The 25,860-nt window shown below is 58.4% G+C and overlaps 2 protein-coding genes across 4 annotated transcripts in view; one reads left to right on the top strand and one right to left on the bottom strand.

Annotated features, from left to right (window-relative positions):
* Nucleotides 1-1,810: 1,810 nt before the first annotated feature.
* Nucleotides 1,811-13,321, bottom strand: TPX2 (TPX2 microtubule nucleation factor). Its single transcript, XM_054173409.1, has 16 exons — nt 13,216-13,321; nt 12,836-12,955; nt 11,900-12,020; nt 11,278-11,409; nt 10,351-10,467; nt 8,975-9,108; nt 8,100-8,263; nt 7,356-7,527; nt 7,097-7,235; nt 6,380-6,596; nt 6,068-6,166; nt 5,184-5,360; nt 4,882-5,028; nt 3,923-4,034; nt 3,096-3,262; nt 1,811-1,936 (listed from the first exon to the last, which is right to left on the bottom strand). Exons 1-16 carry the CDS (start codon nt 13,316-13,318, stop codon nt 1,826-1,828), a joined length of 2,232 nt encoding a protein of 743 aa, XP_054029384.1. The 5' UTR covers nt 13,319-13,321; the 3' UTR covers nt 1,811-1,825.
* Nucleotides 13,322-21,137: 7,816 nt separating this feature from the next.
* Nucleotides 21,138-25,860, top strand: part of BCL2L1 (BCL2 like 1) — a 28,562-nt gene continuing 23,839 nt past the window's right edge. The window contains exons 1-2 of one of the 3 annotated variants that reach the window (XM_054173404.1): nt 21,138-21,336; nt 22,431-23,099. In XM_054173404.1, coding sequence (XP_054029379.1) covers nt 22,542-23,099 — 558 coding nt within the window. In that variant the 5' untranslated portion in view covers nt 21,138-21,336; nt 22,431-22,541. Of the gene's footprint in view, nt 21,337-21,689; nt 21,795-22,032; nt 22,163-22,430; nt 23,100-25,860 lie in introns of those variants that run through there. The other 2 variants (XM_054173406.1, XM_054173405.1) reach the window with 2 other exon arrangements.

A 25,860-nucleotide genomic window follows, 5' to 3' on the forward strand; every position in this document is an offset into this window, starting at 1 on the left:
CCCTTAATGGGACAGCACCACAGGGTCCCCTGGGGTGAGCAGAGCAGCTAACAGCAACACAGAGATGGCAGCAGGCATCACCTGGCTGCAGTCACCTCCCTCATCCCTTCTTCCCCTCACACAGCCCCCTTGGAATTCTCTTTCTTGTTCAAAGCCCAAGGAAAGGCCTCAGGAGAGTCCTCCAGAGGTGAGAAACCAAAACCAAAACTACAGCAAAAGAAATCAAACCAAATAATTCCTGGCAAATTTCCACCTGAGTTTGATTTGATCACCTTTGCCACAGCACCAGGGGGGCTCTGGCCCCCAGCACCTTGGAGCCCTGGGTCTGTACTTGGCTCTGCTGGGCTGGCTGGGAGCTGGTGTCTTTGGGCAAGAGGAGGCTGCTGGCAGGAGCCAGCTCCCAGGGAGTCATTTCCCAGTTAAGTGGTTTCCCCAAATAGAAGCTCAGCTATAAACAGCAGCTTCAATGGGCTCCCAGACACAGGGAGCTGCTCTCAAGAGTGGGCAAGATTCACACCAGCACTCATCCCAACACCAACCAGGGCTGGCTTGCAGGAGCTGCAGCACCTCACAGCAGGCAAGCTCCAGGAGCCAAGAGCCTAAAGAAGCAGACTTGAAATCAAGCATTAAAAATCACACCGTGGCAATGGCTGGAAAGTACCTCCCAGACCACCCAAGCCCAGCCCTCAAGGGCACCACCAAGCCATGGCCCTCAGCACCACAGCTCCATGCATCTGAAACCCCCCAGGGATGGGGATTCCACCACTGCTTTTGATAAGCCTCAAAGGGAAGAAGTTGTTCCTCATGTCCAACCTAAACCTGCCCTGGGGCAGCTTGAGGCCATTTCCTCTTGTCTGTCCCTTGTTCCCTAGGAGAAGAGGCCAATCCCCACCTGGCTCCAGCCTCCTCTCAGGGAGCTGCAGAGAGCCAGGTGGTCTCCCCTTAGCCTCCTTTTCTCCAGGCTGAACACTCCCAGCTCCTCCTCCCCAGCTCTGTTCTCCAGACCCTTCCCCAGACCTGCTCCAACCCCTCAGTGTCTTTCTTGAAGTGAGGAACCCAAAAGCAAACCCAAGATTCAAGGTGTGGCCTCAGCAGTAGAGCAGGATGATCCCTGCCCTGCTCCTGCTGACCACACTGCTGCTGGTACAGGCCAGGCCCTGGTCTGTGTGTTCCAAGGTGGAGCAAAACTAGAAGTGGGGAGATTCAGATTGGAGGTCAGGAAGAAGTTCTTCCCCATGAGGGTGGTGAGAGCCTGGCAGAGGTTGCCAGGGAGGTGGTGGAAGCCTCATCCCTGGAGGTGTTTGCAGCCAGGCTGGAGGTGGCTGTGAGCAACCTGCTGCAGTGTGAGGTGTCCCTGCCCATGGCAGGGGGGTTGGGACTGGCTGAGCCTTGAGCTCCCTTCCAAGCCTATGACTCTAGGATGCACCAAACCAATCCAGCTCTTCCAGGCTCATGTGGTCTGCTCACCAAGAGCCCTTCTGCAGGCCAGGGCTTTGTCCCAGCAGCAGGAGACTGGCATCAGGTTAAGAATGTTTATTTAGTTCAGGTACACAACAGCTGCTTACAATATCAAAACCTGCTCTGCCCTTCAGGGAGCAGGATGCCCAGAGGGGGAGCAAGGCTGTGGAGGCCACCTGGCAGTGCCTGCTCCTCAGCCCCCTGCCTCCAGTGGAGGCAGAACTGCTCCCCAGAACAACAGAAAACACAAAGACAAGGAGCCAAGGGACAGGCAGCAACACAAAACCTCCTCCCTTCGCTGCCTGCTGAAGGAATGGAGAGGGCTGGGATCCCTCCTGGCTGCTGCCAGCAGGTGGCTGCCGCTCGGTCAGCAGCGGAAGCGGTCGGAGAAGTTGGGGGACCTGGGGGTGGTGAGCGGCTGCTCGCTGGGCTTCACCTCCAGGCTGCGGTACCTGCGGATGGGGTTTGCTTTGTGCACCTGTGGGAGACACACAGAGGAAGGGCAAAACACACCATCAGCAGCACAGCCTGGGAAGGAGCCTCCAAGGCCCTCATCTCCAACCCCACTGCAGTCAGCCTCCAACCAGGCTCAGGCTGCCCGAGGCAGAGCTGGAAGGATTCCAGGTCTCAAGCACCCTCCCTGGGCAGCCTGCTCGGGGTTCCAGCAGCCTCACTGTGCAGAGCTTCCTCCTGATGCCCAGCCCAAACCTCCCCTTTCAAGCCTTTGCCCTTTTTATCCTGTTCCTACAGGCCTTTCTGAACAGGCCCTCCCCAGCCTGCCTGTAGCTCCCCTTCAGATGTGGAAGTATAGCTCCAAGGTCTCCCTGGAGCCTTCTCTCCTCCAGGCTGAACACCCCCAGCTCCCTCAGCCTGGCCTTGTAGCAGAGGTGGTCCAGGCCCCTAAACACCTTCATGGCCCTCCCCTGGATCCTCTCCATCAGGTCCATGTCCTCCCTGTGTTGAGGGCTCCATAGCTGGACACAGCCCTGCAGGTGAGGTCTCAGCAGAGGGGCAGGATCCCCTCTCTGGCCATAATTCTTTTGCTGCAGCCCAGGCTGCCTTTGGCCTTCTGGGCTGCAAGAGCCCATTGCTGGCTCCTGCCCAGCTTCTCATCCACCAGCAACCCCCAAATCCTTTTCTGCAGGGCTGCTCTCAGCCTCATCACCTCCCAGCCTGGGCTGATAAGGAGGATTGTCCCAACCTAGGTGCAGGACCTTGCAACTTTGCCTTCCTGAAGCTCTCCTGAGCCCACTGAAGTGAAACAAATGGCTGCAGCGATGCTGAAGCTGCAGCCTGCAGGTGGGTGGGATGAAGGCTGCTGTGTGCCTACAAGACTACCACAACACTGCCTGGGGAGTGGGAGGGAGCTCCAGGAAGATGCTTGGTGCACTCTGGGGGCTGTGGACTCCACCAAGCCCATTCTGCCCCAAGGACTACCCTGGGTGCAGCTCCAAAGCTCAGCCACCTGCAGCAGAGCTGCTGCTCCTTGGTTGAAAACCAGCTGGGAAGTTCACCAGGAGCCAGGCTGCAAGGAGGCAGCAGGAAAGGCCAAGCCTTACTGCAGCCCAGCACTGAGCTCAGCTCCTGCAGGACCCTCACACATGCCTCTGGGTTACCTGGCAGCCCTGCTCACTCACCAGCTCTTGCCTGAGCTTAGCAACTTCTTCCTTCTCACGCTCCTCTTGCTGCTGCCTGAGGTACTCCTGGTGCCTCTCCCTTATGGCTTCTTTGTGTGCCAGGTGCTTCTCAAACTCCTGCCTCTCTTTAGCTCTCTTCTCTGTTGCCAGCTCAAAGCTTTCAGGAACTACAGAACCAGAAAGGCTCTCTAAGTTCAGAAATAGAGGAGATAAGGTTGGTGCAGAGAGTCAGGTGAAGCAGAGCAGCACTGGTGTTCAACAGAAGCCTCCCTCAGGAGGCTTCACCTTGCAGGGGTGGTTAGTAGGTACCTCCAAAGGCTTCAGGACAAGAGGCATGAGCAGGGTTAATGCAGGTGGTGGTAGCCCCTCCTGGGTGCTCTCACAGGAGGGGGCAAGCACACAAGGGTTAGTACAAACAGCTTTGGTGTGGTTCTGCACTCTCTGGAGTTGCCCACCCTCGGTGTAGGTGCCTCCATCTCATCAGAAAGGGGAAGCAGAGTGAGAGTGGCTGCAGAGCTGCCAGCTGTCTCTGCAGGGAGCTCTGGGCATGCTCCCTGCCCTCAGCCCCAGCTAGCACACATCAATCATCTGCCTGTTGTGGCCTGGCTGTTACATACAGCTGCCATGGCAGGGCTGGAGAGGGGGGCAGTGGAGAGGAACCCCCCTGGCTCCCTCGGGACACAAGCTGTTAGGGAAGTAGTTGATTAAGCACAGGGCACTACTGGCTGTGCTGATAAAGAAGAGGCAGCAGCCAGGCTAAACATCACCTCATGGCATCAGTTGGGAGCTCCCAGCTAAGCCAGGGTGGGAAGCCCTTGGAACCCCACCTGCCAGCTGCTTGTTTTCCTTCTTGGGCACAAAAGGCTCCTGGTACACCACCGTGTTGGGACGAGCTTTAAAGCACGCTGCCTCCTTCTGCCTCTTCAAGTCTTCTTTCAGCTGGAAGAGAAGAGCCCAGAGAGGCTCAGGAGTGACAGAGGAGAAGATGATCTCCTCCCACCCCAGGCCTGAAAGCTCAGGGTGATTGAGAGCAAGTGATCTGCATCCAGAACTCTGCTAAAGCCAAAGCGTTGGGGCACCTGTGGCCTGCCAGTGGCTGCTGCCAAAAGGAGCCTGAAGGCAGTTCCAGGTTGTCCACTGCTGACTTCACCTGAGAGAAGCAGAGGATTGCTTCATGGCAGCAAATCCTTGGGCACAGAGATGGGCAAATGGATCCTGCTGCTGCTTAGCATCATGGAACTGGTTTGGTTGGAACAGACCTTGAAGATCCTCAAGTCCAAGCCTTACCCCAGCACTGCCAGGGCACCACCAAACCATGGCCCTCAGCACCACAGCTCCATGGATCTCAAAGCCCTCCAGGGATGGGGACTCCACCACTGCCCTGGGCAGCCTGGGCCAGGCCTTGACAACCCTCAAGGGGAAGAAATTGTTCCTCATGGCCAACCTGAGGCCATTTCTTCTTGTCCTATCACTTGGGTTCCTTGGGAGAAGAGCCCAAGCCCCACCTGGCTCCAGCCTCCTTTCAGGGAGCTGTAGAGAGCCTCAGGGTCTCCCCTCAGCATCCTTTCCTCCAGGCTAAACACCCCCAAGCTCCCTCAGCCCTGTTCCTCCCCAGCCCTGTCCTCCAGACCCTTCACACCACAATGCACCCCACAGCATTCAGGCAATTCTGGTCAATTCCCTCACTCCCCATAAAGTGAGGGGGGGGAAAAAACCACAACACAACAATCCCAGCTCCACTGAGCTGCTCTGAGCCTGGTCCAACCTGCCACCCTTCCAACCCTACCTGCTGCTTCCAGCTCTGCTGCTTGGCAGCTCCCCTCTCATCAACCTGCAGATTGAAGGGCTCAGGCTGAGTTGGGTTTTTCACCTTCTTTTCTGGCAGCTTCACTTGGTCAAAGTAAGGCAGAGGCAGAGCTTTGAACTTTGGAACCTGAAGGAAACGACATCAAGTATTTCTCACCCCTTTTTCCACCACCCCCCAAGCCTTGAAGCTTCAGAAGTTCAAGAGCCAACAGCAAGAGGCAAGTCCTGCCATGCTTGCTGTAACTGAGGAGGGGAATCTGAGGGGGATGGTTTTGGCCTTACCTCTTCCTTTTGCAGCTCTTCTATTTTCCTCTCCTTCTGGATCTGCCTCTCCTTGTCGCGGGCATCAAAAGAGAAGGGGCAGACCTCCACCTGCCGTGCCTCAGGCAGCTTGGGTTTGAAGGGCACCCCATAATATGGCATGGGGTTGGCTTTGATCACAGGCACCACTTCTTTTTCCTAAAGGGGACAAGGGTTGGGTTGGAAGGGACCTCCAAAGGCCACCCAGTGCAACTCCCCCTGCCCTCAGCAGGGACATCCTGCCCTGCAGCAGCTTGCTCACAGCCTTCTCCAGCCTCCCCTTGCACAGCTCCAGCCATGGGGCCTCAGCTCCCTCCCTGGGCAACCTGCTGCAGTGTTCCAGCAGCCTCCTGCGGCACAACTTGTTCCTCCCCTCCAGTCTCAATCTGCTCTGCTCTCATTTCAAACCCCTGCCCCTGGTGCTGTCCCTGCAGGCCTTTGGGAGCAGTCCCTCTGCAGCCTGCTTGCAGCCCCCTGCAGGTACTGGGAGGCTGCTCTGAGGTCTGCCTGGAGCCTTCTGTCTCCCAGGCTGAACACCCCCAGCTCCCTCAGCCTGGCCTCACAGCAGAGGTATTCCAGCACCCTGAGCATTTTTATGGCCCTCCTCTGAACTCTGTCCACCAGCTCCATGTCCTTCCTGTGCTGAGGGCTGCAGGCAGTGTCAGGAGCTGACATCCTCATTCACAGCAGCACCCCCTCAGCATACTCAGTGCCCTTGGGGCTTGAATCATTTCATTCTGCATGAGAATTTGGTCTCCAAGATGAGAAGCAGCAACTAGACTGTTAGAAGGGGATGACCACTGAAGGAGCTGCCTGGCAGGAGGGAAGGAGCTGCCTGAACCAGAGGGTGGTGGGACAGCAGTTACCTTTTCCTCCTCTCTGACAGGGGCTCGGGTTCTGCTTCTCGAGGTGAAGACTGGAGACTTGGGGACTGTCACAGGAAGAGACTTCTTCTCTGGAACACCCTGTTCACAAGAGCCAAGGAAGAGTTAACTCAGGCCTGAGTGCCAGGGAACAGAGCTACAGAGAGACAACCCAACACAGCACCAGAGCTACTCATTGCAGCCCTTAATCAACCCTGATCATTAAGCACAGAATGCAGCACAGCTACAGATCTTCTGATGCCAGTTTCCACCTCCATCCTCATTCCCAGGGCTGGGGATTCCTCCACTTCTCACCACAACATCCTCCAGGATTTTTGTTGGGCAGGGCCTGGAATGGAACTCAAAGTGCTCTTCCTCCTGCTGCTTCTTGCTCTCCCTGCCCTGGATCCTTTTCTCTATCTCCAAGTCAAAGCCAACAGGCTGGGTGAGCTCCTTCACTGCAGGTTTCTTGGGCAGGATTGGTCCCCCCTCAAAGATTTTGTGATCAAGTTCTCGTGCTTTGAACTTGTACCTGCAGAGGAAAGGCAGAGAGAGGGCATCACCACAGGCAGGGCAAGGGGAGCCTCCAGCCAACAGCTCCCCATGGCACCAGGGCTGGGGAAGGGTCTGGAGAACAGGGCTGGGGAGGAGCAGCTGAGGGAGCAAGCGGAGGCTGAGGGGAGACCTGAAAGGAGACTGGAGCCAGGTGGGGGTTGGGCTCTTCTCCCAAGGAAGAAGTGACAGAATGAGAGGAAATGACCTCCAGTTGCCCCAGGGGAGGTTTAGATTGGACAGGAGGAACAGTTCCATGCAAAGGGTTGTTAAGGCCTGGCCCAGGCTGCCCAGGGCAGTGCTGGAGTCCCCTCCTTGCAGGGGTTTCAGAGCTGTGATGCTGAGGGCCACAGCTCGGCGGTGCCCTGGCAGTGCTGGCTTGGCCTCGACGTTAAAGGTCTCCTCCAACCCAAAGTGTGCTGTGATCCATGGGGCTCTGCATGTGGGACCCTTCTCCCTCAGGGGGCAGACTTGGCTTACTGTTGAATTTTTTCTAGCTCCTCTGCTTCCAGCTCTGCTGCTGTCTTGCAGGTGGCAGGTCTGAAGCGCTGCTTGGTCAGCAGCTGCGGCGTCTTGGGGTGCGTAAGCCGAGCCTTGGCCACCTTCCGCGGAGCTGGGCCTGCAAAGCCCAGCCACAGTCAGCAGCAGGTCAAGGCAAGGCCTGGGGCAGACACTGGCTGCCTGCTCAAGCAGTCAAAGCACTCTTCCTGCTCTGCTGGCCCCAGCCAGCAGCTCTCACCCTCCTCAGATCTCCTGCTCCTCAGGTGGTAGCGCGAGGGAGTGCGCTTCTGGAAGGCCTCCACCTGCTCAGCCAGGGACATGTACTCCGGGGTGGCTTCCTCCAGCTTCCTTTTGCTTCCCTGGGACAGGTTGAATGGTTTGGGGACGGTGGGGCCCTTTGGCAGTCGTGCCTGGAGACAGGAGAGCAGAGTCATGGGGGCTGCTCAACACAGGGTGCCTTGATGGCATTCCCTTCCCTGCATCAGATCCCTCCCTTTGTGGCAAGGCAGGCAGCAGCTGGCTGTAAGCATCAGCTGGCTGAAGGCAAACTGCTCCTGCTGGGAGGAGGCAATGTCACAAGGGCTTGCAGTGACAGGACAAGAGGGAATGGATTGAAACTTGAGGAAAGCAAATTGAGACTGGAGATGAGGAAGGAGTTCTTTCCAGGGAGGCTGTGGATGACCCTTCCCCTGGGGGTGTTCAAGGCCAGGCTGGATGAGGCCTTGAGCAGCCTGGGATGGTGGAAGGGGTCCCTGCCCACAAGCAGGGGGGTTGCAAGTGGAAGATCTTGAAGGTCCCTTCCAACCCAAACCACTCTGTGAACAAAAAGGTCCTTTCAGAGCCTCATGGCCACTCAGTGAGCTAACAGCCACAGGTGCAGGACACTTCTCCCCCATGCAGCCCCCCGGGGGTGCTCCCAGCAGCACTGTGTGGCAGAAGGGGAGAGGTGGTGATGGCAGGCAGGAGGTGCTCTGGCTCTCACCGGGGAGGGGGGATGTTTCCTCAGCACTGCTGCAAAATCCACCTCCTTGTAGTGGTTGCCAGGCTGGCTCTGGCTCTCCCCATGCTGCTTCAGCCTCTCCTCCGTGCAGAAGTGGAAGTCGATCGGTTTGGTTACTTGACCACCAGATCTCTTGAGGGGTTGTCCTAAAGGAAAAGCAGCAGGGAAGGTCTGGACCTGCTGGAGCAGGTCCAGAGGAGGCCACAAAGTTGATCAGAGGGCTGGGGAATCTCTTCTGTGAGAGCAGGCTGGGAGAGTTTGGACTATTCAGCATAGAGAAGGCTTCAGAGAGACCTCAGAGCAGCCTTGAAGTACCTGAAGGGGACCTACAGGAAGGGTAGGGAGGGACTGCTCAGAAGGACCCTGTGGGGATAGGACAAGGGACAATGGTTTCAAACTGGAGCAGAGGAGGTTTAGGTTGGACTCTAGGATGAAGTTCTTTACAGTGAGGGTGGTGCAATACTGGAACAGGCTGCCCAGAGATGTGGTTGAAACCCTATCCCTGGAGCCACTCAAGATCAGACTTGATGTGACCCTGGGCAGATCACTATAGCTGGAGGTGTCCCTGCTGACTACAGGGGGCTTGGAAGGGACCCTCAAAGTTCATCTTGTCCAACTTGATGCAATCTGGGAAGCCTTCTGGAGTAAGGATTTGAGAGCAAGCCAGCATGAGATTTCTCCTCACTTCAACAGCTTTGGAGAGCTCCTCCATAACCTGACCAAACCCAAGCAGCTTCCAGGCAGCTTCGGAGCTGATCTACCTTAAAGGCCACCTAAATCCCAACACCACTTAATCTGGAGTGGTTGGTTTCAAAAGCATTTGTCCAGCCCAGCCCCAGGCTGCAGGCAGAGCCTACCTGTGCCAGCAATTGCTGCCTTCAGGGACTCCTCATTCTTCCTGCGCAGCTCCATCACCTCCCGCTGCAGCTGCTGCATCTTCTCCAGCTCCTGCTCCTCTGTGCTCTTGGGCTTCTCAGAGAGATTGGTCCTCCTGCAGAGGCACAGGGAACACTGAGCTGTGCTTGCCTGCCCCCTGAGCAGCAGGTTAGTGCAAAGGACCAGGCTGATCTCTGGTGCTGCTGCTGCTGCAGAAGGAGCACTCCTCAAGGGGACAGAGTTCCTCAGCAGAGATCAGCTTGGGCCTTGGCAAAGGAAGCCTGCAGGCACCAGCAGCCTGCTGGGTGAGCCCAGCTGCTGTGGGCAGGCTTCATCCAACAGCAAAACCAATGTCTTCCTCAGGTGACAGCACCCTGGGTGGAAGGACAGTGTCCTCTCTGCTGGTGCAGCACTGGGAGGAGAGGCTGGCACACAACACTCTGCTGCCACTCACAACACCTGGGCAGGCTGGAGAGCAGGGGCACAGGAACCTCCTCAAGTTCTACCTGGGCAAGTGCAGGGCCCTGCAGCAGTGCAAAGGGTTTGACCTGCTGGGAAGCAGCTCCAAGGAGAGGGACCTGGGAGTGCTGTTGGAGTTGTCCATGAACCAGCAATGTATCTTTGTGGCCAAGAAGGCCAAGGGTCTCCTGGGGGCATGAAGGAGAGGGTGGCCAGCAGGGCAAGGGAGGTTCTCCTTCCCATCTCCTCTGCCCTACTGAGGACACAGATGGAACATTGTGTCCAGTTCTGGGCTCCCCAGGTCAAGAGAGACAGGGAACTGCTGGAGAGAGTCCAGAGGAGGCTCCAAAGCTGCTGAGGGGCCTGGAGCAGCTCTGTGAAGAGCAAAAGCTGAGAGCCCTGGGGCAGAGCAGCCCCAGAGGGGAGCTGAGCAATGCTCAGCAAGAGCTGAAGGAGCTGTGGGGGGCAAGAGGCTGGGGCCAGGCTCTGCTCAGTGCTGCCCAGGGACAGGACAAACTGGAAACCATGAGGAGAAAGTTGTTTGGTGTGAGGGAGCAGGCTGGCTGCCCAGAGAGGTTGAGGAGTCTCCTTCTCTGGAGAGCTTCCAAACCTGCCTGGACATCATGACCCTGGGAAGCTGCTGTGGGTGCCCTGCTTTAGCAGGGGGGGTTGGACTGGTTGATGTCCAGAGGTCCCTTCCAGCCCCTCCATGCTGGGATTCTATGAAAAGCAAAAGCTTTCCTCTGCAAAGGCTCAGCTGGTGAAGCATATTTCATCCTGATATTGTCATGATCCTTGTGTTTACTAAATGTGATACCAGGCTGCACACTCTCCAGGGCAGGGCTGTCACCTAAATCAAGTGTGATTAGCAGAGACAAGTCACAAGAAAGACACCTACTTCAGCATCCTTGGTGTGGAGGGCATGGTCAGCTTGCTCTTCCCCCTCCCTGGGGAGAGCTCAGCATTCTGCTGGCTCTTCCTGGAGCCTTCTGCCAGCTTCTCTCTGCTGCTAGAGCTGAGGAGAGGACAGCTTTGTCAGGACACAGCACTGCACTCTGCTCCAACCCTGGAGGTGTTCAAGGTGAGGCTCAACAGAGCTCTGGGCAACCTGATCCAGTGGAGGATGTCCCCTGCTGCCTGCAGAGGGGCTTGGATTCCGTGACCTTTGGAGGTGCCTTCCAACCCAGAGCATTCTGTGATTCTTAAGTGACAGCTCCCCCACAGCTCTCACCACCATGCACAACAGCCCAGCACCTGGTGGGTTCTGACTGTCCTTACCTCACCACAGGCAGGAGAGGCCTAGATCTCCCTGGCACCCTGAGGCTGCAGAAGGGAAGATGAGTTACTGAGGGGGGTTGGGGCTTCCCTGAAGGAGGGAGGCTGTGGTGTGTGGCCCATGGCAGTGTTTGGAAGCTCACACTTTAATTTCCTGCCCTCCAGCTTATCACCATGGGATATCTTAGTGGTTAAGCTAATTTGAGAGATAGTTTAGCTGCTGCTCTCTCAGAGCTCCTGCCTGCCTCATGGCTTCCTGGAGGACACATTAACCCCATTTTACAGCCAGCTGACAGCCACAGTGCATGGCAGGAGCAGCTTAAGACACCCAAGCTCAGCCCATTCATCTTTCTACCCCCAACCAGAGCATTTCCTTCAGGGTCTTGCAGCCATTCCTCCTTGTTTATGAAACCAGGGCTGGGGGAATCAGGTTTCAGTCCCCACCCCCTAACCTTCCTGGGAGAACCTGCTCAGCCCTCTGGAAATTCTTTCCAAAGACCCACTTGCACCCCCCTTCCCAGCCCCAGGCAGGAGGGCTCTGATGACATACAGCCTCATTCTTTTGGGGGGTGGGACCTCCTCCTTAGCAGCCAGGGCGTCAGCACTGCCCTCCACAGCCACTCTGCCTGGCTGCTTCCGCTGCTGTGCCTTCCTCTGCCTCGCAGCCTGCTTCCTGCCTGCCCTGCAGGAGAGAGAGAGAGAGAGAGGGGAGGTTAGCCCTGAGGACACACCACCTCTGCACCCCCCAAGCCCCTCACTGGCTGGGTGTTTAACACAGCAGTGCCAGTGCAGCAGGGGTTAGCTGACCCCCAAGCTTCCCATTCTGTGGTGCAGGGGGGCACAGAGCCCTCTGCACTCCAATCAAGAGCCACTTCTGCTCCACTTGGGCACATATAAACAAAGAAACTTTATAAGCCACTCCAGTTTCAGATATCCTCACATTCCAGGAGCTCCTACTGCTACCAAGTCTCATTTGACAACTATGTGAGACACTGCATTACATTTCCACCCCTAGAGACTGGCCCTTCAGCTTAGCAAGCAGATCAGCTGTCCCCACACAGCAGAGAACTTCAGAGCCACAGGACAGCCCCAGAACAGCAGATCCTGAGGGCAAGGACCTGCTTAGTTACTCTGCCATCAATCTTCAGGCAAACTGGGCACAAGTATTTCACCTCTGAGGGGCCTCTGCAGGAGCAGCAGCTCTCCAGCTCGCCAGGGATCCAACGGTGTTGGGAGGAGCTGTGCTGGCCTGCACACATTCTGCTTGGCCAGCATCTTCACCATGGCTTTCACCTGAGAACAGTGACAAACATCAGCTCAGATACACACACAGCCCAGAAACCCAGCATGGAGGGCTTGGAAGGGAGCTCTGGAGATCACCCAGGCCAAGCCCTGCCCCAGCAGGGCTCCCACAGCAGCCTGCCCAGGAGCACAGTGCCCAGGGGGGGTTGGAAGCTCTCCACACCAGGAGACTCCACAGCCTCTCTGGGCAGCCTGCTCCAGGGCTCTGCTCCCTCACACCAAACAACTTTCTCCTCATGGAACCTCCTGGCTGCCACTCTGTGCCCATTGCTCCTTGGCCTGTCCCTGGGCACCACTGAGCAGAGCCTGGCCCCAGCCTCTTGCCCCCCATATCTCCTTCAGCTCTTGCTGAGCATTGCTCAGCTCCCCTCCAGGCCCTCAGCCTTTGCTCCTCCCAGAGCTGCTCCAGGTCCCTCAGCAGACTTGTAGCCTCCCCTGGACTCTCTCCAACAGTTCCCTGTCTCTCTTGACCTGGGGAGCCCAGAACTGGACCCAGGACTCCATCTGTGTCCTCACTAGGGCAGAGGAGATGAGGAGAACCTCTCTTGCCCTGTTTGCCACACTCTTCTTCATGCCCCCAAGGAGACCATTGGCAATCTTGGCCATGAGGGCACACTGCTGGCTCCTGGGCAACTTGCAGCCCACATCACTGAGATGAAGACTGAAGTGGAACCACAGGAGATGAGACCTTGCCAGACAAGCCCATGTGAAGGTGGTTCCACCAAAGCCAGAGTGAAGCTGGTTTGGTTCTCCAGTGGAAGGCAGGGTAAGATTTGTTCTCTCCCTGCCACACCATCCCAACTCACCTTTGATTCCTTCTGATGGGCAAGAGGAGAGGAGATCTGGCTTGGTAAGAGCAGGGCTGTTCACTGAGACCTTGGCCAAGTTTTCACCAGGAGGAACGTTCTCCAGATTGGCTTTTTGGTCTGGGAGGAGAGAGAGACTTTCACCATCCCCACCAGGACTGCCAACACCACCTCAGGATCTCATTATGATGTTAAAGTCCTCTTTCAAGTTTCAGATCACAAACAAAGCTGAAACCAACCCAACCCCCCCCACACACACACACACACACTGGGGGATGCAGTGAACACCACCACTAATCCACTGGCACAGGCCAAAAGGAGGATCAGGCCAAGGCCCTCAGCCAAAAAGAAGACAAATGGAGGAGCTGGGAGCAACTCACCAAACCAGGAGTCTGGGTTGTGTGCATCATCATCACTCAGAGTGGCAAAGTTGAGGCAAGGGTTTGGGACATCAAAGGAGTAGCGAGAGTCAGGGCGAGCCATCTTCACCCTCACGCCGCCTCCTCCTCCTCCTCCTGCACCCCTGCAGCCAAGCAGCATTGTCACACCAACCCCCCCAGCCACACCACCCTCCACCTCCCCTCCTCTGCAGGGTTTCCAAGGACAGTGTTCCAAGGAGGGCACTGAGGAGCTGGAGCAGGTCCAGAGAAGGGCAAGGAAGCCGGGGAAGGGTCTGGAGAGAAACAGCTGAGGGAGCTGGGGGAGTCCAGCCTGGAGCAGAGGAGGCTGAGGGGAGACCTTCTGGCTCTCTGCAGCTCCCTGAGAGGAGGTTGGAGCCAGGTGGGGGTCAGTGTCTCCTCCCTGGTATCAAGGGATACACAGAAAGTGAGCTGAACTTGTGCCAGGGGAGCCTGAGGTTGGAGAGGAGGAAAACTTCCATTGCTGCCAGGGTAGTCAGGGGCTGGCAGAGGCTGCCCAGGGAGGTGGGAGCCAGCATGCCTGGAGGTGTGCAAGAAACCTGTGGCCATAGCACCTGGGGACAGGGTTTGGGGCCCATGCTGGTGTTGGGTTGCTGGTTGGACTCCATGACCTTAAAGGTCTCTTCCAGCCAAAGCAATTCTCTGACTGTGTATTGCTGCCCTGTAGCTCACAGCCCTTGCCCAGGCTGCCTCACCTCAGCAGCAGTGCAGCTCTCTGTTCTGCTGATGAGCAAAGCCAAGGAGATTTTTAGCACTGCTGGTTCACAGCTCTCACAAGGATAAAGCTTTGCAGGTCTGCTTTGGACCTGCACTTGCTGGAGTTGTTTTCTTAAGGGACATAAAGGCCAAAGCTTTTCCAGACAGACACTGATTGCTTTTCTCCTTCCCTCCCTCCTCAGGCACCAAGAGGGCTTCTTACCTCACCAGGGCACAGATTTCTGGAGCAAGAGCCTGAGGCTGACTTCAGAGCACTGCCAAGGGCAGCCTTCCTCCTCCTGAAGGGCTACAACAGGACCCAAGGACACAAAGGTCCTCTTCTGCTGGGGGAACTGACTGTCAGAGCAGGAAGGTTTCAGCAGAGGGTCATCACTGGGGCAAAACAAAGAGTAAGAAGAAAGGCAGTGTCAGCAGGCTCTTGCTGCAGCCCATGGTGGCACTACCCAGGGCTGGCCCAGCCATAAACAAACCAGGAGCTGTGCCCACCTCAGGAGCAGCCCCTGCAGGTAATGAGTGCAGCACTGACAGCAGGAGGAGTCCCTGTGTCAACAGGTGCTGTTAAACCCAACAGGACAGGGATGGAGCCAGCAAGGAGGTTCTGAACCCTTAAATCATAGCAGAACCTTCCTGCAAACCTGGGTTGGGGAGGCCCTGCACAGCTGCCCCCAGAGATGGGCTACAAAACCTTCCCCAAGGAAACCACCTGGGCTTTGTCCTTAGGAGTCCCACTGGAAAGCAGTGTGGTCTTGAGCCACAAAAAGCCTCTGACATGAACCATCTGTCCAGGCAGACTACACAGAGAGCAGCCCAGGCAGGCTGAGAGAGAGAATGCTCAGGAGTGAGCAGCTTGGGCCAGGGGAGATGTCCCTGCCCACGGCAGGGGCTTGGAACTGGATATCTCTAAGGTGCCTTCTATGATAAGGGGCAATCAAAGCAGCATTGAAGAGGTGGCACTGCTGCTCACAACCACCAGGCCTCCCTCCTGAAGCTCAGAGAGTCACAGAATGGTTTGGGTTGGAAGGGACCTTTCCACCCCCACTGCCATGGGCAGCGACACCTCCCACCAGCCCAGGCTGCTCAAGGTCTCATCCAGGCTGGCCTTGAGCACCTCCAGGGAAGGGGCATCCACAGCCTCCCTGGACAACCTGCTCTCACCACAAAGAATCTCCTCTTAATCTCCAGTCTAAATCTGCCCTCCTCAAGAAGCCTTCAGATGCCTGGCACAGGGCTGAGACAGCTCAGAGGAAGAACCTCAGCAGAGAAACATCAGCAACAGGGCTGAAGAAGTCGGGGGGGGGGGGGACCCAAAGAAGGCAAAGAGCAGAACCAGAGCCAAAACCAACTGTAACTGAGCTGGAGGACATGGCAGGAATCAAATGCTTTCCTACCCCCCTTAATCAAGATAAAGTTTCTGTCAACACTAAGCCACTTTTTTAACTATCAAATGCGTCATCTGCATTCTCCCCTCACCCTCTGCAGCTCCAGGCATCGTGTTTCACAGCTCCTCCTGGCCACTGCTGCAGCTCCCAGCTCTCTGCTGGGGGAGCCTCATGTTCTTTCCTGGTGTCAGCACCCACCTCAGCACCCACACACCTCCCCCCTTCTTCTCTCCCCCTCCCTGGGAGTCAGTCATGGAAAGAAAGGGCTGGCAGCAATGTCACAGCTTCATGTTCCCAGTCTCTAGAAAGTGTCTGTTTGGAGGTGCAGTGATCATGAGCAGCTCCCAGAAGCACAGAATGGGAGGGGATCAGCCAGCCCAGCCCCCCTGCCAGGGCAGGGGCACCCAGAAGGGTTTGGAATCTCTGCAGAGATGGAGACTCCACCACCTCCCTGGGCAGCCTGCTCCAGGCCTCCAGCAGCCTTCAGTTACAGAAGTTCCTCCTCATGTTCAGATGGAGCTTCTCATGGTGCAGTCTGTGCTCATCACCCCCTGGCCTGTCCCTGGGCACCACTGAACCAAGCCTGGTGCCATCCTCTTGCCACCCACCCCTGAATATTGATCAGCCTGAGTGAGATCCCCCTTCAAGTTGCTCTACTCCAGATTCAAAAGCCCCAACAGAGCTGTTCCAGCCCCCTCAGCATCTTTGCAGCCCTTTGCTCTCCCTCTGCACCTTTGCACCCTTTGCTGCTCCTCCTGCTCCTTCCTCCCAGAGCAAACCCAGAGTGGGAGCAGAACAGACAGGAAGCTGAGGATCTGCTCCAGACAGATGAACTCTCTTAGATCACAGAATCATTAAGGATGGAAAAGACCTCCAAGACCATCAAGCCCAACCTCCTACCTCAGCACCTCCCTGACCACTACAACAGTGCCTCAGCTGCTCCTTTTCAAGCCCCCTAAGTGTCCCCCAAGCCTTGCATGGGACAGGATTTACCGTGAAGGAGTTCACTGAGCAGCATCTTTCTCCTCCACCCACAGCTCCACTCAGAGCTGAGCTCCCACCAGTCAGCCAGGAGCCTCGTGGTGATTTATCACTGATGTGCTTGAGGAGGGCAGATTTAGACTGGAGACTAGGAAGAAATTCTTGCCAGTGAGGGTGGGGAGGCACTGGCACAGGTTGCCCAGGGAGGTGGTTCCCTGGAGGTGCTCAAGGCCAGGCTGGATGAGCAGCCTGGGCTGGGGGGAGGTGTCCCTGCCCATGGCAGGGGGTTGGAAGTAGTCTTTGAGGTCCCTTCCAACCCATTCTATGACTCTGTGCTCCTTGGAACCCAGCCAGGCACAGCTGAGCACAGCCTCCTCCTGCTCCCCTGGGCCATTTCAAACCACCCAGCCAGGGCTTTGATGCTGGAGCCACCCTTACCTCCCCTGCTGGGGCAGGAGGCAAGAGCCTCTCTCTCCCTCTCCCTCCACTTCTCTTTGCCCTGAAATGAGGTGCAGAAATTTCTCCTCGTTAATCAGCACATTACCTAATTAGCAGGCACCAGGGGCATGCCTGCAGGCACGCTGCAACCCTACCCCCCCGGGGCAGGGATAGCCCTGCTCTCCCCCACATCCATCACCTCCTGTGTTGACACCAGCCAGCCAGCAGAGCCCTCACCCCCTTGGGCAGGATCAGCTTTCACCTGCTGCTCTGGGAAGCGCTCACCCCACCGCTGGGGGAAGAGGAGGAGGAGGAGGAGGAGGAGGAGGATTTGCTTTCCAAAGCAGCCCAAATGCCTTCCTCCAGAGCAGCTGCCTGGCTGAAGCCTTCCCCCTCTGCCTTGCTTCGCCTCTCTCGCCGAGCAAAGCGTGCCCCACACGGCTCCCCGGGCTGTGCAGGGAGGCAGGCAGCACAGCTCCCTCTGCACATCAGGCTGCTGCTGATTGACTACACTCGGGCACGTTCCAGGGGAGTGCCTTGGCCTGCCTTAGCTTAGTTAGCTTTGAAAAAGGATTAAGTTCAATTGGAACAAGCATTCCTATCCCAGAATAAGCCTGATCCAACCACAAGCCTAAGAGGTATTTCAGAACAACTTCACACCTCATTCTAATCCCAATTAGCTTCAAAATGCCAACAGGATTCCCTCGGGGATGTGCTCAGCCCCTCTTTTCCTCCCTGGAGCTCATTTCTTGCCAGAAAGAAAACCATTCAGCGTGGACAAAGCTGGAGAGGAGCAACCCCAACAAGATGCCAGCAGCAGTGGCCCAGCTGCTGGATGTGGAACTGGGCAGCAGGGGAGCACCACAGTTGCAAATGAACCCAGAAGAAAAGCCTCTTTTTAACCCCAAGCACGGGCTGCTGGTGACCAGGCAATGCCATAGCAGCACTGACTGCCCAGGAGTAAGGACTCTCCCAGGGCTTTGTGCTGGAGAGAGGAAACCAGCAGTGGGGTGAGAAGGGAGAGGTCAGAAGGGAGGAAGAACAGAAGGATTTGGGGGTTCAGGGAGCAGGAAGGGACAGAGAGGAGGCTGCAAAGATCTGCTGGCTCTTACCACCTAGTCATGGAATTAGATAAGCTCTGAGTCAGCCTGGGACACCACCTTATCACAGTCCACCACTGCAGCTTCAGGAGATACAGGTGCCACTGAACTCCAAACCCTAACAGGATCAGAAAGGAGCCGGGGGGAGGCAGGGGGGGGGAAGGACTAAATAGGAGCAGAGACACAGAGAGGATATTCCAAGTCACACCAGCAGGTGACTCTGAAGCCAGCAGATCCACACAGCCTCAAAATCCGAGCTGGGCAGTCAGGAATAAGGAACAGAAGCTTCACCAAGGCTGAGGAAGCTGCAGGGTAACACACTGCAGCAATTCCAGTGCCTTCTGCCGGGCATCCAACACCCCCTGGGCACACAGAGCGCTGCACTAACCAAGCAACTCGGTGAACTCAGCCCAAAGCTTCTTTATTGCCCTGCAGCCCAGAGTCTCTTGTCCCTTCTATAGAGAGGAGGATCCAGATGCCATTCCCAGAGGCTTTTCAGGGGTTAATAGATGAATTCGAGCACTAAAAGGGCTGGAAACCACCAGGTGCTATCACCACAGCCTCAGGTGAAGCTGTTCCACCACTGAGCTCCTCCAGCACACCACCAGCAACCACTAAGAGAAGTCATCCTTGTTTTTGCTTTTAACCAGTGCTGGGCTTACAGCTTCTGCCACCTCTCTCTCTCAGGTGCTCCTCACTCAATGCTCACAGCCCAGAATCAGCCCTGAATTCACCAGCTCAGATCCACAACAGCTGCTGCTCCACCATGCAAGGCTCACAATGGGAGGCAGAGCCTTTAACTCTGCACAGGAGAGACAGGAGCACACAGAGAGCTCCACAGACCACCCCAGCCCTACAGCAAGAGGAGAAAGTCATAGCATCATGGAATGGTTTGGGTTGGAAAGAGCCTTAAAGCTCATCTAGTTCCATCCATGAGCAGGGACACCTCCTACCAGCCCAGGCTGCTCAAGGCCTGGCCTTGAACACCGCCAGAGAAGGGCATCCACAACCTCCCCCAGCAACCTAGACCTTAGAGCAGCCTCCCAGTACCTAAAGGAGCTACAGGAGAGCTGGGGAGGGACTTTTGACGAGGGTTTGCAGTGCTAGGGCAAGGGGGAATGGTTTGAAGCTGAAGGAGGGCAGGGTCAGACTGGATCTTAGGAAGTTCTCCAGTACAAGGGTGGTGGGACTCTGGAACAGGCTGCCCAGGGAGATTGCTGATGCCTCCTCCTTGGGGGTGTTCAAGGCCAGGTTGGATGAGGCATCCCTGCCCATGGCAGGGAGGTTGAAGGAGATGATCTCTAAGGTCCCTTCCAACCTAAGCCATTCTAGGATGGCTCTGCTCCATCAGATACAGCTGCAACAGAATGTTTGCAGCCTTTCTAGGTGCTCACCTGCCTGCATGTTTTGTAAGCATAAGCCCAGTGAGCTGTCAGGTTTGCTCTCCCTCTGTGCTCACGTTGGGGCTGGCAGGCTGGCTGATTACTGCTCCCTTGGCACAGCCCCTTCCCCAAGGGGTCTGGTGTGGTGCTGGAGCAGCCTTTGCTCTGCTAGAGACCCAAAGCTGCCTCTTCCCAGAGCAAACAACTCTTGATATCCCAGGAGTTTTGGATGATGAAGATTGGCCATACCAAGAGCTGATAGCCAAGGAAAAGTAAACTCTTTTTAGCCAGTATAAGCTCAGCTTCATCTAAGCTGAGGCTCCTCTAGGTTAAAAACACAAAAGGCTATAAAATAGCTAACAGCACGATGGTTTCTGTGGCTTAAAGCCAGGTTTCTCCTGGTTTTCTTCCCCCCTTTTCAAGGAAACAGGATTTGGTTTGGGAAGTGACTTCGTGGCGGTGGGTGTGAGGGACAGCTAAGGACAAAGCCGGCAGCCTGGCATCGGCAGGGCGCTCCAGCTTGTATCTCGCCCCGAATTCAAGGGAATTCCATCACCTCGGGCTTTGGCTCGGGATGGAGCTGCCCCGTCCTGAGGCTCACCGCAGCCCCGGGAGCCCACGGCACGGCGGCTTCCCCCCTCGCCGGCCTCCCGCCGGCCCCAGCTTCCGGCTCCCTCAGCCCCCACGGCCATGAGGGGTTTACAATCAGCTTTCAGGAGCTTAGACCCACGCCACGGGGCCCCAGGTGCCACCCCGCCTGCCAGCCACGGATTCCGGCCACGGCAGAACGGCCTTGGCTGAAATGCCTCGAACCTTTTTCCGCCTCCCTTTTCCAGCAGCGCTGTTCGGCGAGCGGCCGGGGCCCCGTTACCGGTACCTGGGCTGGGTGCAGACCCGCGGTCCACGTACCCCACAGCTAAAGAGACCTGACCGGATCCTGGGAGCGGGGCGCGGCCCAGGCGGCCGTTACCGAACGGCGCCTGCCGAGGAAAGGCGGGGGGTGGGGAGGGTAGGTGAGGCGAAGCCGAGAGCCTTCCCTGGACGGAGGGACCCGTCCGGTACCGTTAACCCTTCCCGCTCTCACTCACCTCGGTTCAGCGCCGTGACCGCCTCGCGCGGCGCCTCTATGAGCCGCCGTTGACCGATTTCAAACAGGGCTCGTCCGTCCGAACCAACCAATCAACGCCTAGGGCACGCCCACGGTGTGCGCCGATTGGGCGAGCCGCCAACAGGCCAAGGGACCCGGATGAGCAAAGTCCGCCCCGAGCTCTCCTAAGAGGCTGCCGGGAAACGTAGTGACCGTAGCGCAGAGCTACCAATGAGGAAAGGAAATGCAACCACAACTCCCACAAGGCACTGCGCGAGAAGAGCTCAGCCAATCGGGCGACGCAGCTCACCCAATGGATGGCCTATCAGCTGCAGGTAGGCGGGTCATACGAGCCGAGCCCGGCCGGGCGGCTCGGGACAAGCGTCCGTAGCGTGGGAAAGAGCCCAACGGAGCCGTGCCCGGTACCACGGCTGCACCTGACTTGTGTCACTCTCACCACATGTGTCCTTGACCATGCACAGCCTGCAGTTCCATACAAAACCACGTGTTAAGTCCAAACTGTTGCGTGCTAAGAGACTGCAGGCTGTACCGTACCCACGATGCATGGCAGAGGTGGAGGCCGGCGCTTCCGTTGCCTTCGCGGCCTCTGCTGCTTAACGGACCCTATCGAGCTTCGAACACAGTGGTAGACAGGGGGCGCTATAGCCCCACACTCCACCCGGCTCCTCCAAGCCTGCGCACTAACAACGATGGTTCTGCGCCTGCCCGTCCCGCTCCGCCCCCGGCTGCTCCCCGCCCTGCCTCGCCTTGCACTGCGCATGCATACCGCCCCCTCCCCGCCCCCTCCCACCCTACCGCACCCCCCCGGCGCGGCCCAGCAGCGCGGCTGCCGTTTGACGAGCGATGCGGAAGGAGGCCGGGAACTGCTGAACGGGCCGAGGCCCGGCGGGGCTCCCGGCCACTCCCCGCGGCGTCGCTGCTAGCCGGGCCCACGGGGCTGGGGTGGGAAAGACTCGGACCCTCCACCGGCCGCTGAGGTGAGGGGCGGAGTGGGGCAGGCCGCGAGTGACGCGCGGTTTACCCAATAGAAGACTTCTCTTTCGGGCCCCGCCTCCTCGGGGCTCTCCCGGCGGGTGATTGGCTGGAAAGTGGGGGGGGGTGGACGCAGCGACGGCCCTCGTGTGCGGGCCCCGTGCCGCCGCCCCGCCCCGCTACGGTGGCCGCGAGGGGCGGTTCGGTGGCCCCGGGGCAGGCCGCCCCCTGCCGCCCGCCCGCCCTGCCGTTGCGGCTCGGCCCGTCACCGGCCCGCCTGCAACCACAGCTGCTGACCAGCATCGCTCCCGTAAGAACGCAGGGCCGGCCAGCGGCAGCACCGGGCACGGCCGAGCCCGGCCCCGCTGGCGAGAACTTGCCGGTTTCCATCTTTTTATTTTCTCCGTTCCCCTCTGTCCGCGGGGATCCAAGAGCTGCGGGAGGCCCCGGGCTGCTGCCCGTGGTGAGGATGTGCAAGGCGGCGCGCTCGGCCCAGTTCACCCCCGGGATTTGCGAGGTTGGGGGGGGAGGGGGGAGCTGCGCCGCGTTTACCGTCACACCGGGCCTCTCGCGGGGCTACCGTAAGCCTTGGGCAACGCTACCTGCTGGCTTCCGCAGGCTGCCGTTGGGCAATGCCGGCAGAGGGGGATGGGGGTGGGGAAGCCGAGCCCTTTAACGGGCGGGGCGGGGGCGGTGCTGCCTCCGCCTCCGCGGCGCTCCGGGACTGGCGGACTGCGGCCGGGCTTACCCGGCCCGTAGCTCTAACAGAGCGAGAGCCGCCTCCGCCCCGGCCCGGCCCGCAGCCGGCCTGCAAGGCGGTGCCTGCACCCGGTGAGACCCCCGGGGTTGGGGTGGCTCGATGCGAGCCCGGGGCGGGGGATCCCCTAGGGCTCGGGATTGGTTTCCCGGGAGGTTGGGGTGGGGGTTGCAGTCGGTTCTCCGTCTGGCTTCAATCCGGTGCTCCCGAGTCTGGGCGTAAAGCTGCGGGCTGAGCTCAGTGTAGCGGATGAGCTGTCGGTGTTAATGGCACGGGTGCGTCTGAGAGCTGCGGCGTTAACCGTTTCCTGGCCTCTCTCCTCTGCCGTTTGCCCGTGCAAAGGTCAGATGTTCCCAGCGGTCGCGAGGAAGAGGAGCGGAGCCTGGAGCTGCTAGGTGCTGATCTGCTTCTGCGCTGGACCATGGACTCACTGAGGGCGGCCCAGGTGTGAAAATGTCCAGCAGTAACCGGGAGTTAGTGATTGACTTTGTTTCCTACAAGCTCTCGCAGAAGGGGTACAGCTGGAGCCAGCTGGAGGAGGAGGAGGATGAGAACAGGACTGACCTTGCAGCCGAGGGGGCCGGGCTGGACGGCGTCCTCAACGGCAGCCCCTCCTGGCACCCTCCCGCCAGCCACGCGCTGAACGGAGCCGCCCTGCGCCGCAGCGGCCTGGAGGTCCGCGAGATGGTCCAGGCGGCCGACGTCAGGCAGGCGCTGAGGGAGGCGGGGGACGAGTTCGAGCTGAGGTACCGGAGGGCTTTCAGCGACCTCACCTCTCAGCTCCACATCACCCTGGGCACAGCCTACCAGAGCTTTGAGCAGGTGGTGAACGAACTCTTCCGCGATGGAGTGAACTGGGGTCGCATCGTGGCTTTCTTCTCCTTCGGGGGAGCCCTGTGCGTGGAGAGCGTTGACAAGGAGATGCGGGTATTGGTGGGGCGCATTGTGTCTTGGATGACCACCTACTTGACCGACCACCTAGACCCCTGGATCCAGGAGAATGGCGGATGGGTAAGGACTCCTCTCCCTCAGAGGGTCGTAGGATGCTTTGGGTTGGAAGGAACCTTGGAAGATCATCAAGGTTCAGCCCTGCTGGCGCTGGCAGGGATGCCCTGCACTAGGCCAGGTTGCTCCCTGCTGGGGAGGGCTGCTCTGTGTCCTCATAGAGTCATAGAATGCTTTGGGTTGGAAGGAGCCTTGGAAGATCATCAAGGTCCAGCCCTGCTGGTGCTGGCAGGGGTGCCCTGCACTAGGCCAGGTTGCTCCCTGCTGGGGAGGGCTGCACTGTGTCTTCAGAGAGTCATAGAATGCTTTGAGTCAGAAGGAACCTTGGAAGATCATCAAGGTTCAGCCCTGCTGGCACTGGCAGGGATGCCCTGCACTAAGCCAGGTTGCTTCCTGCTGAGGAGGGCTGCCTCACAGAGTGTCCTCATAGAGTTGTAGACTGGTTTGAATTGGAAGGACCCTTGGAAGATCCTCAAGGTTCAATCCTGATGGCACTGGCAGGGATGCCCTGCACTAGGTCAGGTTGCTCCCTGCTGGGGAGTGCTGCACTGTGTCTTCAGAGAGTCATAGAATGCTTTGAGTCAGAAGGAACCTTGGAAGATCATCAAGGTTCAGCCCTGCTGGTGCTGGCAGGGGTGCCCTGCACTAGGCCAGGTTGCTCCCTGCTGGGGAGGGCTGCTCTGTGTCCTCCCTCGCTGCAGGCAGGCCGTGGGGCCGGTCGAACCGGAGCTCCCTGTGCTGTTTGTGCTAGACCTTGCAGGGAGGTGGAGGGTGTGTGGCCTTTCCCTCGGTGCTCTTGGTGCTCTGCTCAGGAGGGTCAGAGCAGCGTGATGATGCAGTCTGTGCTCAGCTGGGTCCTTCTCCCCCTCTGTCTCTTCCCCATCTCCCTGGGCGTTATGTAAAAGAGCCTAATGTCACCCGAGCTGCTGCTTCCAGCTCCGGGGCATGGTCCTGGTGTCATTTAACAGCAGGGAGTGCAGCTTCCTCCTCTCCAAGCCGGGCTGTGGGGGGCCAGAGCTACTTCTGCATTCTGGAGGCAGAGGGCTTTGCCTTCTGCTTGAATCCCACCGCAGATCCCTTTGGGTGGGCTGCTGGCGCGGCGGGGGCCGGGTGCTGAGGTTGTGCTGGGGGGTGGCGGGGGGGGAAGGTAACCTCTGCATCGGGGAGCTGCTGAACCTGCAGCTGCTTCTTGGCAGGGAGCAGTGCTCCCAGCTGCCCCAGGGAGCTCCCGGTGTGAGGTTTTACCATGAATAAGCATTTCTGCAGGAAGCATTCCTGAAATGCCGGGTCCGGCGCGGCGGGGCTGCCGGCCGCGGCGGGGCTCTGACCTGCGGATGGCTGAGCAGCTGGGGTGGGTTTTACCTTCCTCTCTGTTGCTCCTGCATCTATCTCTGTTGCTTCCCTGCTGCTCTAACCTTTCCCCGTGCCCGGTGGGGAGAGCTCATGCTGTCCCTCGTTAGCATCTGAACGGTGGGGAGTTGGTCTCTCGGTGTGCCGGTGAGCTCGGGCCTCTCGGCCCCTTTTATGCCCTGCTCGATCAGCAGCTCCTTCGTCCTGAGGAGGGGGCAGGGACCTCCTTGCTCCTCCTGATGAAGAGAGGCACAGGATCTCCTCGTGCCTGATGCTGGGCACCTTAGGGAAGGTCCCCCTAGTGAGAAGGTTCCCAAAGAACAATCATCTCATGGTCCATCAGCAGCCCCCCTGCATCTTGAGGAGAGGCAGGGACCTTTGAAACCTGCTTTGTGTCTCTGCACCCTCCCGAGTCCCATGGAGCTCCCCAGCTTCCCATTGCCTGATGCTGAGGACCTGGAGATGGTGCACACACAAGAGAGGGAAGCCCAGAGAAGGTGCACCCAGGGAGAGGGTATCCCAGAGGAGGTACACCCAGGGAGAGGAGACCCTGGAGAAGGTGCACCCAGGGAGATGGGACTGCAGATGTGCACCCAGGGAGAGGGGATCCTGGAGAAGGTGCACCCAGGGAGAGGGAAGCCCAGAGAAGGTGCACCTAGAGAGAGGTATCCCAGAGGAGGTACACCCAGGGAGAGGAGACCCTGGGGAAGGTGCACCCAGGGAGATGGGACTGCAGATGTGCACCCAGGGAGAGGGGATCCCAAAGGAGGTGCACCCAGGGAGAGGGGATCCTGCAGGAGGTGCACCCAGGGAGAGGGGATCCCAAAGGAGGTGCACCCAGGGAGAGGGGATCCTGCAGGAGGTGCACCCAGGGAGAGGGGATCCTGCAGGAGGTGCACCCAGGGAGAGGGGATCCTGCAGGAGGTGCACCCAGGGAGGAGGGGATCCTGCAGGAGGTGCACCCAGGGAGAGGGGATCCTGCAGGAGGTGCACCCAGGGAGAGGGGATCCTGCAGAAGGTGCACCCAGGGAGAGGGGATCCTGCAGGAGGTGCACCCAGGGAGGAGGGGATCCCAAAGGAGGTGCACCCAGGGAGGAGGGGATCCCAAAGGAGGTGCACCCAGGGAGGAGGGGATCCCAAAGGAGGTGCACCCAGGGAGGAGGGGATCCCAAAGGAGGTGCACCCAGGGAGAGAGGATCCCAAAGGAGGTGCACCCAGGGAGAGGGGATCCTGCAGGAGGTGCACCCAGGGAGAGGGGATCCTGCAGGAGGTGCACCCAGGGAGAGGGGATCCTGCAGGAGGTGCACCCAGGGAGAGGGGATCCTGCAGGAGGTGCACCCGGGGAGGAGGGGATCCCAGGAGAAGGTGCAGCCGGTGAAATGCAGCTGCAGAAGGTGCACCCAGGCTGTGAGCTGCT

The sequence above is a fragment of the Dryobates pubescens genome, chromosome 26 (genome assembly GCF_014839835.1).
Source record: "Dryobates pubescens isolate bDryPub1 chromosome 26, bDryPub1.pri, whole genome shotgun sequence".
Classification (NCBI taxonomy): domain Eukaryota; kingdom Metazoa; phylum Chordata; class Aves; order Piciformes; family Picidae; genus Dryobates; species Dryobates pubescens.

Excerpts from the sequence above, each read along its gene's own strand:
- TPX2 (XM_054173409.1), bottom strand. The coding sequence starts at position 13,318 with ATGGCTCGCCCTGACTCTCGCTACTCCTTTGATGTCCCAAACCCTTGC. Across the intron at positions 12,021-12,835 it reads CCCATCAGAAGGAATCAAAG|GTGAAAGCCATGGTGAAGAT; the intron begins GTGAGTTGGGAT and ends CACTGTTCTCAG. Across the intron at positions 9,109-10,350 it reads TCCACACCAAGGATGCTGAA|GAGGACCAATCTCTCTGAGA; the intron begins GTAGGTGTCTTT and ends GTGCCTCTGCAG.